General features: G+C 42.4%; 1 protein-coding gene across 1 annotated transcript in view; it reads right to left on the reverse strand.

Annotated features, from left to right (window-relative positions):
- Positions 1-1442: 1442 nt before the first annotated feature.
- large2 (LARGE xylosyl- and glucuronyltransferase 2) overlaps positions 1443-17194 on the reverse strand; it is a 35336-nt gene continuing 19584 nt past the window's right edge. Inside the window, exons 4-15 of the mRNA XM_030095539.1 lie at positions 16697-16779; positions 13701-13824; positions 11583-11754; positions 10826-10930; positions 10574-10686; positions 9286-9411; positions 8676-8831; positions 8209-8372; positions 7790-8068; positions 6379-6525; positions 6081-6276; positions 1443-4761 (exon numbers count right to left, since the gene is read on the reverse strand). Of these exons, the coding sequence (XP_029951399.1) occupies positions 4564-4761; positions 6081-6276; positions 6379-6525; positions 7790-8068; positions 8209-8372; positions 8676-8831; positions 9286-9411; positions 10574-10686; positions 10826-10930; positions 11583-11754; positions 13701-13824; positions 16697-16779 (1863 nt within the window). The 3' untranslated portion in view covers positions 1443-4563. The remainder of the gene's footprint in view (positions 4762-6080; positions 6277-6378; positions 6526-7789; positions 8069-8208; positions 8373-8675; positions 8832-9285; positions 9412-10573; positions 10687-10825; positions 10931-11582; positions 11755-13700; positions 13825-16696; positions 16780-17194) is intronic.

The following is a 17194-nucleotide window of genomic DNA, read 5'->3' on the forward strand; positions in this document are numbered from 1 at the left end:
ATTTGAGTCAACAATAATAAATAGAGTGCCTGACTATCCCCAGGCCCTGTTGGTACAACAGTACAATCAATATCCAGTTTCACAATACAGCAAAGGCACTAGCATTTACCACAATCAACAACAAGTCAATGGAGGCGGTGCTGGATGGCAGCGGGGAGGGAGCCGGGCTCTCCATGGCACCCTTCACACTCACCCGACCGCCGTCGCCGACACCATCGCCCATGATCCCACGCTCAGTACCCGACTCCTGCGTCTGCTCCGTGGAAATTATTTCAGTTTTCCTCTGCTCGTCTTTTTGTTGATGTTTTTTTTTTACTACTTTTTCAATTCCCTCACAAATGCAGGCAGACATCCAGAAAATGAGCTTTTTGACACAAAAACAGACAGAAAAACCCCACAAATGATTGAAAACTAAAGTCTGAAATCGCTGTGAACTTCAGTGTCACTCCTGAAAATCTTCTCATCTTGATTTTTTACAACAGAAAAAGATCCGTAAAACTCTATTTGGCCTGCAAGGAGCTCGAATATTGGCCGGCACATTCAGATTTCTGTGTAACAGCAGCTCAAATCAGTCAAAATAAATAGGAATCATGTTTCGGCCTCAACTTTGCATATTAGAACAAACAGATCAATAGAGAGCTGCAGGAAAAACCGGGTTGCATATTTGTATTCCTACCTTATTTGTCTTTATGTCGGTAAATTTAGCATTCTGTTTTTTTGGATTGAGTGTCCATCAAATGAGACTCAACAACTTTTGATTGCGCAACATAAGGATGGCAGTAAATGCCTCTTTTGTGACTTCTGAGACATTTTCTTGTTGGATGTTAAAAATAATTAGCTAAATATGCCGGAAAAGGTTCTCGGTAAAGTAGCACCACCACATCATAAGTAGTTCATGTTGACTCTTGAAAGTGTTTCACCTCAAACTGTCCAGACTCACTGGATTCTAGTTTCATAAAAGAGGACAAATTACGCTGAACATACAGCTTTGAGCCTGTGATGAACCATTGAATTTATTCTCTACTTTTGTTGTTTTGTTGAAAAGAAAATTAAAAAAGAAACTCCTACTTAAAGGTGCTGTAGGCAGGATTCCGCATCTCCGCCATCTTGCTTAGGTTTACCTAAGCAAGATGGCGATTTGACCCATCTAAGATGACAATTTGAAACCCAGCACAGCCAATCCTATCCTGTTTTCTCTAACATCACGCCCTTACGCAAGTTAAGCCCCTCCCACAAGAACATGTGACGACTCCCCCTCGACCAATCGCGGTTAGAGCCTCAGGGGCTCTTCTGATTGGTCAAAGATACCTGGAGCTGTCGAGATTGCCTTTCAGCTCAGAACAGAGACAGATGGAAACGCTGCGCCCTCGCGGTAGTGCAATTATGCTACACTCCTAATGGATTATCAATGGATACTCTAAAATTTAATCCAAAGAAAACACAGAAAAATTAGCATTGACTAGCAAAATCCTGCCTACAGCACCTTTAATAAAATGTCAGTATATATATATATATATATATTTTTTTTTTTTTTAATGATAACTTGTCTTCCATGTGGTGGATGCTAACCGGATATTTGTGTTTTGCCATGGAGATACAGCTTCACAGAGTAGTTATTGTTCAACTCTTCAAACTATTCCAAACTCTTTCTGAGGGATCGTTTCACCTCATCGACAGTGATGTGAAAGTCTTTCAGATTTTAGAATAGGGACGACTCAACAATAAACTGCTTGAGTGCTTCATTGAATCATGACTCCAGGGTGATTTTCTTACTGAAAGAAGCACTGAAAAGAAAAAAAATAAATAAAAGAACCCAGTAATTTTTTTTTCTTTAGAGGAGGAGATAAGTTATACTGAGAAAAAATATCCAAGAAGCACTTCATAGTCAACTTATTTGTGAACCCTGCGCTGGTTGGAAGTGTTGGATGAACAACGAACGAGCAACACAAATGTTACATTCAGAGGGTTGAAGTCCAGCTGGAATTATGTGGGGGTGTAGGTCTATCAGAGGCTTCTAGTTTATATAAAGCAGTGTCATGTGTCGGCGCTTCTTCCAATTAAATCCAAAATGTGAAATGAGGATGTTTTTTGCACTGAAACAAAGAAAAAAAAATCTATTTGGAACAACTAGTGGCAGCATCTTCCAGTAAAAACAGTTAGTACACATCAAGTCCGAAGCCTTTTCTCATTCATCGAGGAGTTTGATGACTTGAACGTAATGTTGGGCTTCAATATTTTGAACTCACCAGTTTAAGTGTATGATCACATTTTGTAATAAACGATGCATAAATGGGAAAATTCCCTGACTGAATACGTCCTCAGTGATGATACATTGTCTTTATGATCTGTGGACTGTTGCTCCACAGGTTGGCATATTTTGGAGAAAAATTAAGATCAACAAAGTAATGAGCAATTTTGTGGTAAAGCTTAGTTGTTGAAGATAATATTAAAAATCAGTTTTGTTTTGTGGATACGTGTGACTAAAGATGTAAAACACATTCACATCTCTAAAACGTTGCTCTTCGTGTTTCATTTAAAGGTACAATAAGTAAGAAATTTCTATGAAAACAATAAAAATCATTCCCATTGTTCACCATCATTGAAGAAACATTCCCTTTAAACAATTTGTCGTCTCCATCAATAATGTCTTGGTCAAGTTGTTTTCTTCCAAAATGAGAGTTCAGGGATGGAACAACTCTGATGGGCGGGGCTAGACGTCACACTCCCAGGTTCCAGAGCCAATCAGGTGCGACTTCAGCTGACCGGCCGTGTGCATTTTGAGGTTTACCTATTTTACCTTTTAGTCTTTTTATCAATTTCTAATTTTGTTTTCTATCATTTACCATTATTAACAATTTTCTATTGCAATTTTACAAGTTTTATCTTTCTTTTTAAGCTTTAAGTAGATTACTTTTTTAGACGTATCCCAGTAGGTGTGGTTTCCTAATCTAATAAGAGTCTCTTTGAAAGCTTGTCTTTTGTGCAACCAATGAGAGTTTTCTAAAAGCTGCAGGGAGCCGCTACAGAGTGGCTGAAGAGCCACATCCAGCTCCTGAACTGGGACAAGTTCAATCTTTCCAACAACACCGTTCGTGTTTTCATACAAATGTTCAGGAAACACAAACAATTAGAGCTGCTCTCCATATTGGTGACTTGTATGGATTTTATGGCCAAATAATGTAGAGAAATTTAAAATTTTAAAACCTCTGTAGGTGGAGGCTGACCTCTGATCAGCCTGATTTTCTAAAAACTCTAGATGAGTAATTTAAAGGCTGACAGCTGAATTAGTGCAGTTGTTTAAATCTGTAATTTCAGCTGGACTTCAACAAAGAAAAACCGTTAAGGTGAAGATTTACAGTAGATGGCACAATTATCCAGTGAATCCGACACAACAGAAATGGCACAAACACAACAAATGAAAAAAAATTAGCTCCTGTCTTCGGTCTCTCTGCACAAAACTTCGTTTGACACCAACTCCCTGTCTGGGGTCAGTGTTGGTCGGGTGAGTTGGTCCCTATTGGTGATGAAGAATCTGATCAGAAAAGGGTTTTTTTTTTTCTCGGCGGGATGGATGAGGAGGAAACGTCGTACCGACTTCTAACGTGAAAGGAAGATGTTGTGCAGCCGTTCACATGCAGGACAGAAGCGAGCGTGACTCCGACGACAAGCTGGAAGCGTGTTTGAGACGTGCCACATGACGCAGCTGGTTCTCACACACACAGACACTCACACGCGCACACACACACTCACTCGCACGCATACAAACAAAGCACATCCCTGAAGCCCACAGAAAATCTGAAATAATTCAACACTATGTTTATCTTTTCAAAGAGGTCCGAAAATATAGAAAGGAAAAAAAAAATAAAAATAAACTGATTCTTATGTAAAGCCATAATCAAAATGTTGTCGATGCAAATGCTCACTATCATTGGTTCAGAATTACGCTGGGGAAAAATAAAAAGAGAAGAAATAAAAATATCATTAAATATCTTCGTAAATATCTGGAAAGTGATAAGGCTTTAATCTTTCTCCAGTTCGACCGGCCTCCCGAATGTGATTCAAATGTTTAATGTGTTCCCAAACCTCCGGGGGTCCCGCGGTATCCAGAAATCCAAGCTGACCGGCTTGTTGTTTTTGTTTTTTTGTTTTTTTTCTTTATGTCTTCTGGAGGAACAAAAAAAAAGAAAATAACAGCCCTGATTGTCAGAGCAAATAGTCAGAATATGGTTGTTGTTTCCTGGCCTTAAAGCTGGTCTCATCCGTTTCCTCCCGCCCAGCCAGTTCAGCCGTTTCAGAAACCCCCCGCCGTCCTGCTGGGGGTTCGTGTTTCTGCGTCTCGGTCACCTGAAGGTGGAGTCGACTGGAGAGTTAATGCACAGGAGCCCGGGGATGCTCGAAAGGGCTGTAAAGCTTTCAAAATCACGCTCGGTGGCGACGTTCCCCCTTCTGCCGTCCTTTTCCCGGCGTCAGTACGAGTCCGAGCTGCGGAGGGCGCCGAAGGATCCGCCCACCCGTCTCTCTGCTGTCCCGCTTCTATTCCTTATTCGTTTTAGACGATCTCTGTCAGATGTTCCTCTGGGCGGTGAGGTACTTGAGAGCCGCCGAGCCGTATTTCCGGGACAGGTCCTGGTGAAACTCGTCCTTCAGCGTGTTGAGACAGTTTCGGTAGCTGGAGCTGGAGCGGAACTTGGAGATGTCGAAGCTGGGGGCGTGCGGCATGTGGATCATGAAGGCGTTGGGGAGCACCATCAGGTCGTACTCCTGCAAGAGACAACAGACACTCTGAGTGCGGCTCGGAGCCAAGCTCTCAACGGACGAAATGGATTTCTGTGACTTTTTGCCGCTTTGGAAGAGTCGCAGCCGCTTCACCAGTTACAGAAAATATTAAGAAGTAACTCGGTGAAGACTGAGCTATTGTTGTGGAGTGACGCTAACTGAGCTGAATTCACTCATTAGGTTAAGACGCGAGTTCATTAAACAAGAGTTTCATGAAATAGTAACTGTTAAAAGTGCAAATGCTGACCTGAGAGCTCAGTGAGCGACAGTGAAACTGTTTTCACTGATGGCAAAACTGTAGTAATTAAGACTTTTTTTTTTTTTTGCTTTCATAACATCGATAAGCTGCTGCCAAACATGCTGGAGTTATAGTTAATCTCTATCTTCAGCTCTCCGATAGAGAGTTTCTCCTCCTGCAACTTTGGAATTAAACTGGCTGGTTTTGTTTCCTGGAGGATGTGAAGAGATTCACTCTGTGGCGAGTTCTCATTTTCCACATGGCTGCAGCTTAGTTTGCTCCAGACCTGGAAAAACACGCAGCCAGGATTTGTTTTCATTTCTTTTTCTGTTTTTTTTTTTTAAGATATATGTCCAATGAAAGACACTGATCTGCAAACAAGTATGCAAATATCATAATCATAAGTGGATTAGAGTTAATTTTGCTTCAGGTCTACTCAGGATAAAGGCAACATCAACTTTCTGATGCTTTTCAAAAGACAATCATTTTTTATGGACTTCGATGGCATTTATCTCAGCTCTTGTCTTCGAGGTGTAATGTTAATTCAGCCTTAGAAAGCTATAAGATTCTTCCAACTAACCTTTAACACTGCAGATAAAATGATTTTTCACTAATATGTGGCCCTCATCTGTACGGCACAAATCCATTTTTCTCTTTTACAATCCCACCAAGGTGCATTTCATAGATAAATTGGAAAGATATTTGACATTAACCATGTTTTATGTCGTGGGAGTGGGGCGGCGTCATTTTTCTGTGCCAGAGAACATAGAAAAACCTCAGAGTGCAGCTGCCTGCTGCAGATGTATCGGCATGGCTGCCAAACTGGATCGGAAGTGAATTTCAGAGATTTAGAAATGTTTGCTGACGTTTTAATATAGAGGAGCATGAGTACAAAATTAAATGCATCATTCCCAGGGGAAAGAAAAACCTGCGAAGTAACTATTAAAAATGTAAGGTAGAAAAAAAACCTAAACATACTAAGTCAGTAATATATCCTGATATCTAGATTAATTTTTTTAAACTCTAGATTTGAGTTTCTAGTATTTCTTTGTGAAATCGGGTTTACCTGAGCGTCGAGCTCCATGATATGAGACACCTTGTTCCAGCCGAAGCCCACGAAGCGCTGGTCGTACTCGGGACAGTCTCGTCTCACCACCACGTACGGCTCGAAGTCCGGCTCCCACTCCACCTTGTAGGGCGTGGTGGCCGTTCGCCATTTGGCATAGTTGGTAGGAGCGTGACCCTTCGGCCACACGTGATACCTGCAGAGAGGGGAAACGGAAAGGGAGCGGCCGTCGCATGTCATCCCTTCAAATCTTCATCTGCTGACATGAAACTGTAAACAGCCGGCTGCGTTTGCGTACCTGAAGGTGTAGAGAGTCCCCATGTCCAGCATGGAGAGCAGCTCGGCTTTGGATTTGGGGAAAGACAGACGGTAACGGAGAGTCTCGAACGCGGGGACCACCAGAGCCTTCTTGGTGTGAGCCATGTCCAGCTGCACCACAGACTTTCTGCAGCGGCCAGAAAAAGACGAACAAGGCGCAACTGAATTTAAACAGGAATTTCATAAACAAAAGTCGCCGAGCACATCAGCCTGTGTTCAAAGAGGCAGAACAATAACCTCCTGACGCTGCAGGGATGATTGACAAGTCAGACAAACAGATAATTCCCATCTTCAAAACAGTCTGACACAAGTCTGCTGCTTGAAATGAGAAGCAAACACTCTTTCCTCTGTCAGCTGGAGGAAAAGCAGGGTTATTGAACATCACAAAGCCGCAATAAAAAAGTTAATTAAACCCTAAAACGCTTCACCATGGAAAAAATGAAAAAAAGAAAGAAGTTGTGTTGTTAATTACAGTAGTTGATGTTGGTGTCATGCTGTTTGGATAATTAGTTCCCGAATCACCTCAAAATTACAGCTTTAATCATGTTGATCATGATCAGATTGCATGTCAGACATCAAGGTTTGTGATTGATATGTTAAAACAAAAAAAGGCTTATTATTCATTTTGTTTCGTTCAGGTTCATCCCAAAAACTCTCTGGGTGCAAATATTAAAATAATATTTTAGCATTACACATTCAGTACAGTTAAGCTGAAATGGCTCTGCTAAAATAAAATGAGCTGCCGTCACCAGACCCTTTACGTCAACAAAAGAGGACTTTAGAGTTTCACAAGTAAAATTTAACACTTCAAATGAAATTACACTTGCATTTCTCTGTGAATGTTTGGTGTTTTAAGCACAGTTTACTGATATTTCTTTTCCATGAAGGATTTTTTTTGGAGTGCAGTGAAAGTACATGGGAGAGGAATGGGGATGAGTCGTCCTCAGTGAACTGTTGTCGGTGCACCGACACTTCAAGATTTCTGCCATCGAAGTCATCAAAGTCAAAGGTTGATTTTCTGATTCTCTCAGTAAGAAAATCATCTCTTGATGAAAAGCAGTTTAAGCCACTGTTTTTCTGAATTACTGTCACCCAGCATCACTGCTGCTTAGTCATGATTTGATTCCTATACATTTCATGGTCAGTATTTAAGTAAATAAAAATGTTAATTTTCATGAGCCCTTTTTCTCTTCCAATAAGAATAACTAACAACAAACTTCATAGAAACAGTCTTTATAGGTTGCGGTTAAAGGTTAACAGCTATTAGCTATTATATTTTTAAGCTTATCTGCGCAGGCTGCTGCCAGAAGTACAAAAAGGGCAAAAACCAAGTTGCTCTGCAGAGTCAACGCTACCGGCCATAAACCTGAGAGCCAGAGGGTCGGTCTTACCTGAGGTAATCGTAGAGACCATACATGGGCAGGAAGTCCACGTCGGTCAGGAACACATAGGGCGTGTTGGCGTTCTTCAGCGCCACGTTTCTAACCAGGTTCACCGGGTAGAACTGGCCCTCCTTGTACACGATGTGGTAGCCAACGTTCTTGCGGTTCTTGAGAACTTCGGAGGCCTGAGCGTAGCGCAGGAACTGCTGGGCCTCGGCGTCGGACATGTAGAGCGCCAGGCTGATGGGGCCTTCCCAGTGCTTGCAGATGGCCTCCAGCATCTGCAGCCTGGTGGAAACACAGTCATCCCTCAACAAAGAAGACCACGAGCCACATTCTCTGGAGTTTTCTATTTTTCTAACAAACCCAAAACTGATTTACATCGATGTGAATCTGTGGTAAACTGTGCTTGCATGGAAACACCGTACCTGTCCATAGAGAGCTGGGCCACCAGCGTGACGTCGGTGTCGTCCTCGGTTGGAGTGTACTCATACTGCAGGAAGTAGAGGTGCACTCGATGCACCGTCAGTCGCTCTCGCCGGAAGTCGTAGCACTGATCGTCCTCATCCAGCTCCTCCAGAGCCGTCTGGAGCTGAGAGATAAAACACATTTAAACATTCATGGCCTCTTACTTGAGGTCAGTTTGTCCGTGGCTAAGACGATGCTGTATAATTCTTCTGCACAACACGTGAGATCTGACTATTCTGTATCCTCCTCAGAATGCTCCCTGACTCAGCAGTGACTCTTTCTCTTCTCGTAAGTTTCCCAGCTGTAAGCTGCCTGAATGAACCATTTAACTCTCAGCTGAAATCAGGGAGCAGCAGCAGATCAGCCCTTTGACTTTGTCTTGTTTGTGAAGGGATCGGCGGACAGCGCCTGAGCCGCTGGCTCTAACCTGCACGCTCTCCGGATTGGCCTGACTCGGGCAGCCGAACAGTTCCCGTCTCAACAGGTTTCCGTCATACTCCAGGAAGGTCAGGTAAAGGTTTCTGAAGAACTCCACGTGCTTGTTCTTCACACGTAGCTTCTTTGGCGAGTTCCAGTGGATCACCTGAAACCCACAAATGTTTGAGGAGAGTGATTTAACCACTAATCAAAGCCTTAATCTTCAATCGAAACAAGCCAGGGATTTGTTTGTTTGCAAACTATTTCAGTCCTTCAAAATATAAGCGCTGTGGCTGCACTGAAGAAGTCTGGCTGTTAAGAGGATGTCAATCATCATTGTAATTCTTCTGAAGTGTGATGATTGTCTGCATTTCTTTGTCATAATGGATTATAAATGAACAGTTTAGCAGATTCTGGACCGTTTGTCAAATAAGACAAGTGATTCGATAACATCATCTTTAGTATCATTTTAGATCTTTAACATTTTCTGCACAATTAAGAGAACAACTGTTAGATTAATAGAGAGTAATGATGCGGGAAGCATGTCTGGGGTCATGGGGTCAGCTCGTTGGAATCAGATAATTGGCTGCTGGTGTGTGTGCGTGTGTGTGTGTGTGTACCTTGAGGTCAGACACCTCAGTGTAGCACTGCTCGGAGCGAGTGTGATCAGAGAGCTGGACGTTCCAGAAGCAGGGCAGCTGATGCACCAGGACCGGATTCTGCTTTATGAAGGCGTTGAATATGTCCTGCGTACGAAACACACAATCACAGAGGTTCAACAACCTGCAGCAATCGCAATGACAGGATCAGGAGGCATTAAAGCACAGGAACAGAAAGATTCATGTCGGAACTGAGCAAGTAAACTCCTACCTATATGCTTCTTATATGAACATATATAGAACTGAAACTATCTTCCTTATAGTACAAGAGGTTAAACTGATGAGTATTCAGAAGCGCAGATTTGTACGGATAAACAAACCGCTGTGTATGAATAAGTAAGCAGGTGATTAGGTCAGAAGCAAAGTACTGTATGTATCTTATTTCTGCATTTATTGTGAGTCGGACTGGAAAACTCTGAAATAATGAAATAAGTTGTAAATATAGGATTGAAAGTTAACTCACAAGCATCCAGTGCAAGGAAATTCACAATATCCTCAGTGTTTAACTTGTGTCAGTGGGCTAATTCTTTATCTTTTGTTGTGTCAAGGTGCCCTTGAGCCCAGAGTTTCTCCCTCATGTACACCTGCACACCAGTTAAAACCTTCTGTAGACACTATTTGACCACCTGAACTGTTTTGATTCTTGGTTGTATTGATTCAGACAGCAGCTGAAAACATTCCTCAGTATTTTTTCAGCACCAAAAGCTTCCTGCAGATCTGCCAGCTGAACATCCATGACATCCATGAACTATGGAAACCGTCTAAGTCCAACGGACTGATCAATATGTTGGAAGTAATTGTTAAAAGTGCGGATCAGAAAGAGCTGGACATTGTTAGCAGCAATGCTCGGTGGGACTGTGGTGTTTAAATGATGCTCAGTGAGCAGTTTCTAAGATACTCAGTCCAGTCTGTCTGGCACCAACAGCCATGTTCAGAGTCACATTTCAGTTTTTATCAGCTCATTTTGACCAGGTCGACACACCGGAATGCCTTGATCTGCTGCCAAAGGATTGGATCGGGAGCAATTTGTGAATAAACACAGTCAAGTGTTCGGTGGGTGAATGTGCAGCTATGAGGAGAGTCTCCTGAGCATCATCAGCAGTACCGATTCTAGTGTGAATGTCAATCAAATCTGGAGCGTGACCCCCTCGACTGGAATCAAATTTGTTTACCCGCCGAATGTCAGTGATGTTTTCTGACCCTAACTGAGCCAAAGACAACTCCGTACTTGACCATTCTGACAGCTCACCTGATCAGCGAGGGACGTACTGAGCATGCTCATCAGCTCCCTCTCTGCTGTCAGCCGCCACATCTGCTCCCAACCAATCCGCCGCAGTCGCTCCAGGTAGAGGAGAATGACTCCTGCACCAGAGAGAGAGAGAGAGAGATAATCCGTCAGCAACCTTATTTCTTTTCTTCTGTTAGTGTGTGTGCAGCAGAACAGCAGGTCCATGTCTGCGATGGTATCGCCAGGAAACAACCTGCAACGACGGCTGATTACCTGTATTGAAGCCTCTTCCCAGCGCAGGCCAGGGTTTGTGGTTTTTCCACAAGTTTCCCAAGTACCAATCGCTCTGGTTCTCCACAAGACCGATCACCTGTTTATCTGTGAATCAAACGTTCAAACACACAGCAGGTTTCGTTAGGTTTTTCCCTCCATGTAATCTCTAATCCTAACCCTAATCTAAAGCCCTAAAACAACATTGTAGTTTTTAAACTACATGGAAGATCTTATGAGGCCTGAAGAGTCAGACCCCGAGTCTTCAAAGAGCCTTCTCCTTCATGTGAAGCTTTTTTTAACCTAAAACCTTCACTGAAGTGTATCAATGCAGAAGTTCTGGAAAACTTCAGAACTGATTCAGTTTTGATTCTGTTTGATTCTCTCAGATATTAAAGTATTTCAGTCATCAGGCACATCAGAGGTTTCAGCAGGTATATTGATGCTTTTTAATGTTTCAAATACATATAAATTATAAACTCGCATTGGTTGCCGGCTGCTGAAAGTGAAACATGAAGAACTTCTTTCTGTTTTTCATCATTGACTTGATCATGAAATATGAAGAGTTTGGGTAATAAATGAATAAGGAAATGTCAAACACTTTCTTGGATTATATGAACTTCATTACTATAACTTTGTTTTTCTTTGCTTCGATGATTTGCAATATCGCATAACCTTCCTGAAATATCCCTTTATAAACAACAGCTTTACATGTAATTAGCAATAATCATGAATCAAAAGGCACAAACCATTTTCTTACCTGTGAACTTTCTAAAAATGCCCCACAGCTCAGCGATGTCGGTGGCGAAGGTGATGTCCGTGTCCAGGACGATGACCTTTGACAGGTCTGAGGGCAAAGCTTTGGTTAGCGTCAGCTTCATCAAGCCGTAAATACCTGAGTAGTGCTTGTTGGGTATCCACGACACTTCAGACTGCAACAGAAAAAAACAAAAAACAGAACATGCATTTTAATATTCAGTAGAAATCCCTCTGACTGGCTCTGAACAGCCTCTTCAAACAGGTAAAGCATCCGTGCTGAGCTGTTCATTATGTGGGAGCAGAATCCCATACGTGGGTTTGCACAAAGACACATTCAGCATATTTGGCAAAGGCTCAATGTGTTTTTTTTCCCCTGAATCTGCAAATAGTGTCTTTTAATTAATTCTCTTGATTCAGAGTAATTGGATCTGCATAAGTGCATCATCTGCAAATATAATCGGCTTAAAGTCTCGGCTGTTTTCCTCCACTTTAATGCGAGTTAATGGAAAGGGAAGAGAGAGGCTGCAGGTCGAAGCATTTGAAAGCACAAAGGACTCATTGTTCAGCACGAGGCAGCGCGGGAGGAGAATGCCGCCACGCAGGTTGGAAACACAAAATGCTAATTCATGCTGGGGCCGTACATCCCCGTCACTCTGAGCTCCTTCATTGACCTGATGGTGAAGTAACTTTTCGTGCCGAAGTGTCACTTGACTTGCTAAAAGAGGGAGGTTTCACTGACGCACGCATTTAGCTGCCGACGGCGTCGCCACAAAACTGCTTTAGAACACGCAGCTCAAAAACACATAAAACTGACATGACACCCTGAACCCTGGTCACACTGCGCATAAGCAATGTAGAGGTTGGATGAGTAAGGCAGTGTCCTTGAGCAAGACAATGAACTCCTTATGGTGCACCGGCACCTTGCCTTGCACAAATCACCATTGGTGTGTGTGTGTGTGTGTGTGTGTTTGTGTGTGCGCTTGATTGATTAGTGTATGCAAATGAGTGGATGAGACTGATCATTAGGAGTGTGTTGAGACTGCTAAAGAGGTCAAATCTGCGATACAGGTGAAGTCCAGTTACCATTAAAACTCCATTTGTCAATGTTTTCTCCCGTAACATATGTAGTCTACCTCAATCAGCCATAATATTAAGACCACCTGTCAGAGGTTGGAGACTCCACCAGACCTCTGAAGGTGTGTCAAGATGTTAGCAGAAGATATTTGAGTCATATAAGCTGGATCAGACTGGTTTCTCCAGCACACTGCACACAAGCTCAATGGGGTTGAGATCTGGAGATTTCAGAGGCCAGGGCAACAGCTCAAACTTTGTTGTATTCCCTTAAATTACCCCTGAGTGATTTCCGAGTCATGGGAGGATGCTTCATCATGCTGAAAGAAGCCACTACTATTGGAAAATATCATTGACATTCAAGAGTGTCGTTGATCTGCAACAACGCAAATTCTCACTGTTGGTGATTAAAGTATCACAGTTCAGCATCATAATTTGGACCTTGTCAAATTCACTCAAAGACACACACTTGTTCATTCTTCCTGCATCTAACAAATCTCCCACACACAGAATGTGTGGGACATTTCCATAAAGCCATTCATTTATTTATGAGGAGTTGTAGTGCCATCCCGAAATCCCATCCATTACAGACATTAGAGCACTTATAAAGCCTTCAGTTAAATTTAACTTTCCAGTGATAAACTGCATGATCTCCTCATTTCAGCTCGGTTTTAAATTACACTGAAAGCTAAATCTGAAGTTTGACCTTCCCACTTCATCATCAGAGTGCGATAACGACGCTCTGATCTCTGTTAATGTGACAAATGATCTGACGAGCACATGAAGGTGCGAGCTGTGACCTCCTGCTTCACGCTCGGAGACGAGTCTCACTGTTTGATGCTCTGCGACTCTTCCGCTGAGCTGTTTCTCTATCCCTGCTATTGACTGTAACCTCACTGCTGCCTGGCGCGGCTTCGGCTTTGATGTAGTAAACGTTGGCTTTGACTTTGACTCACCTTGTTCCAGGAGGCAGCGGCGGGTTACAGATGTGAGGAGGTTTTTTTTTTTTTTGGACAAGGACTGACAGCTGCGTGTGCTTTCCTCTTACCTTGAGTTCATCCGCATCGTAGAAGCTGACTTGCACAGACGGGACCATCCAGGACTGGAACAGCGAACTCAGGATGCGATTGGCCACCGTGTCGGTGATGAAATGAAAGTGGAGAGGGTTTCTCCTGAAATTCGAGAGGGAAAGACAGGTTCGGAGGTTTTCCTGATGCTTTGCTGACGCTGCTCCGGCTCTGACAATAAAAGCTTATCTGGATGGCAGCTTAGTGTTTTTCACTGCCGAGAGCATTTGTGTCCTCATTTACCGTCATCACCAGCACAGGAATAAACCCACGCAGCTGAAATGACAATAAACCATCCAACAGCTTCACAGTTTGACTTTTTGTACAAAAAGCTTAAAAAAATGAAATGTTGTCTTAATGGATTTTTGTTTTCATTTTTTCATCCCGCCTTGTTACTTTTACTTGATTTGTCCTTTTGTTTTTGAGACAGGCCTTTAATGTGTCGATGTTTTCTGCTTCACTCTCCCGGACAAGCTGTTTTTACAGTGTGTAAAATTTAACTCGGCCTGTCAGTCTGTTGATTGTTGTGTATTATTGTAGCATCTAGTCTGCTTCATTAAAGCAGAACTATGCAACTTTTTTACCTCAGTAAATGTGTTTCAGAAGCCCTGTGGGGGTAAGCAAAGACTTGTCACGGTGATTCGCCTGTCCCTCCACTCCCCCCGGGGTCTGATTTCTGAAAACAGCGCTTGCAATTTCAGAGGAGCGACCCGACAACATCTCGCGAGAACAAACCTGCTTTACGGCACTCATACGGGATTATAAGTATAAAAGCTGTTGGAGCGCGATATCTGTCATTGTGTTGCAAGAGACGATCTTTGCATGATGTGTTGATTGGTTCTAATTTCTGTTTGGTAACTGAAAAATAAAGAGGAGTGGCACCTCCTCTGGTAGAAGTGAGTACGAGTGACTTCGCTGCACTGAGCTGAAAGCATCTCCGAGTGTGTTTGTTTTCCAATAAGTTTGAGTGTGTGAGGCAGGCATGTCTACGACAGAGGGAGCAACCGGAGGAAGCTCCCGGGCAGCGCGAGGAACTGCCGCTGCAGAAGATTTAACAAAAGCGCGTAAAACAAACATGAAACCCTCGCTAGCGTTAGCAACGCCACCCTTAGGTGCTCACGGATGGCAGAACCAAAAAGACAGAAAAAAACTTTGTGTAACGAGCGTAAAAAAAAGGAAACGGGAGTGGGACGCTCTCTGCACGCAGGGGCGGGGGTGGGGGAGGGGGGATGATGCGGAGAACGTTTACGACAGTGAGCTTTCACAGGAGACCAGTAGGGGGAGCGCTAAAGCAAATCTTGCATAGTTCTGCTTTAAATATTTTTCTGACACAAATGCCTGGAGAGGCCCGTCGGGTGTTTTGATAAAACAAAACAACAGACTTCATATGCTGACATATGAAAGCTAAAATATTCAATTTTTTTCAGGATGTTTGTTAGAATATGCATTGTAGCTTTAAAAATCTATGCAGTGTATGTGATAATGGCAAATACCAAGAACATAATACCCACCGGATACTTTAAATGTACAAAAGTAAGTAATGTAATAACTTGCTAATAGTGGAATAACATATTTGAGTTATTATATTAACATCTTACCAGTATTTTAGTAGTTTATTAAATTATTTTTAATGCTATTAAAAAAAAAAGAAAATGTAATAACAGCAGCCAATAATATACTAAGACAGAAATGGGGCTGCATTTCTTGGGGAAAAAAAAACAAAAACAAATAAAAACAAAACAAACTTTGTTCTGCAATTTTTGTGATTGTTTTTTCTTCAATCAAAAACATTATAGTGGATAGCACAGTAATATTAATTCAAAGTGGATATATACCATGCAGCATTTTCTCTAAATTGATGGTTATTTTCCATAGTTTCTTCCATTTCGGGGAAATTTCTACATTACTGACTTTGTTACATTTTAAAAAAAGCCAAAATGTTACTGTTGAATGTTGTTTTCGACAATCTTGATGCTATTGGTTGGCTCACACTACAACAGAGTTGCACGTTAATAACACAGATTCAACCCAGAGAAACAAATTCAGGTTACTTTTCCAGGTCACAAGTTTAGTTTCAACTGCAGGATAAACAGTAACTGATCTGAACTACCTGAAAACACCACAAGCAATGTTGATCTGAAGAACTGAAACGATGGTAACAATGACAAATGTGAGATTTACGAATAAAACAAGACAGCGTGAGTAATGGAACAAGCTACTTTTTAAAGTAATGCATACATTCCTAAATACACCAAATGTTAGAGACATTGTTTTTCAAGTGTTGACTATGTTGATGACTTGTTCCACTTTGGAGATCTTTATTATTTCAAAAGCCAAAAAGTTTCCGTGTAGTTATTTTTGTGCGAGCCGATTATTACTACCAGAGCTGTGTAATCTGAAAAAGCAACAGAGGTAAAAACAAGAGCTGAGCGGAAACAATGTTTAAAATCACATTAAAACCAGGCTAAAAAAAAAAAAAAAAAAAAAGCTTCTTAAACTATCCAATTCATTTTCAAATCATCAGCAGATCCAAAAGACTGAGAGGAAAAAGAACAAAATTGATGTCTGAGTCTATAAAAAGGAACAAAAACAACAAGACAGGGAGAGCCGGACTGATTGAGGTCAACCGGAAAATAAATAAATAAAAAAACCAGAGAGCATGCAGCGACGAAGCATTGAAATCGTCTCAACATTCAAACCCACTGAGCCCCGAGTGGTAAAAATAACCCTGAAACACAACATCCGCCAACGCCAAAAACACAGCGCCACTGATACGACACCGTGCGTGAAGCAAACCCGATCGAGAAAGTTCAGGGTCAATAAACCGTCCTCATGTCGGAATTTTGACTCTTTGAATTTTTCTCTTCAGCGATGCTGCTATTGAAGCATTCTTAAAGGCCTGAACGTATCTGGGTCACGGCCTCAAACCAGGAGGAGAAGCGACGGCACAGGCAGAGCGGAGGAGGAAGAGCCTCACCTGTGAAAGAGCACCGACTTGACCAGCGTGACCACGTCTCTGCTGGCGTTGTGACCGGCACAAACGCACGCTACATGGATCAGCTGCGGACAGACGGGAAGAAGCTTCCGTCACTCTCTCACAATTTTCATCACAAATCCACAGTGTGTGTGTGTGTGTCTGTGTGTGTTTCTTTCAAGCACGCCGTAATGAACACACCATCAGCCTTCTTCACACCTCGACAGTAAATTTATGCAGCGTCTCATCAGTTTTCAGGGGAGAAACTGGGCCTTCAGTCTTGTGCGTGTGAGCTGCCACAGGAGCGAGTGAATCCAGGACATTCATTCAGCCGCATCCTCAGATGTGAAATTTTGTGTTTAGCTTCTCAAATATGTATGATTTCATGTCACTTGCCTTTCAGGCTGCAGAAAGTCTTTGAAAAGTTGGAGCTCAAAGGCTGCAAACGGCTTCAAAGAGTTGAGTGTTCCCTCACATTTTAGTCCCATCAGCTTACCTCTG

Source organism: Salarias fasciatus, chromosome 1 (assembly GCF_902148845.1).
Source record: "Salarias fasciatus chromosome 1, fSalaFa1.1, whole genome shotgun sequence".
NCBI classification, from domain to species: domain Eukaryota; kingdom Metazoa; phylum Chordata; class Actinopteri; order Blenniiformes; family Blenniidae; genus Salarias; species Salarias fasciatus.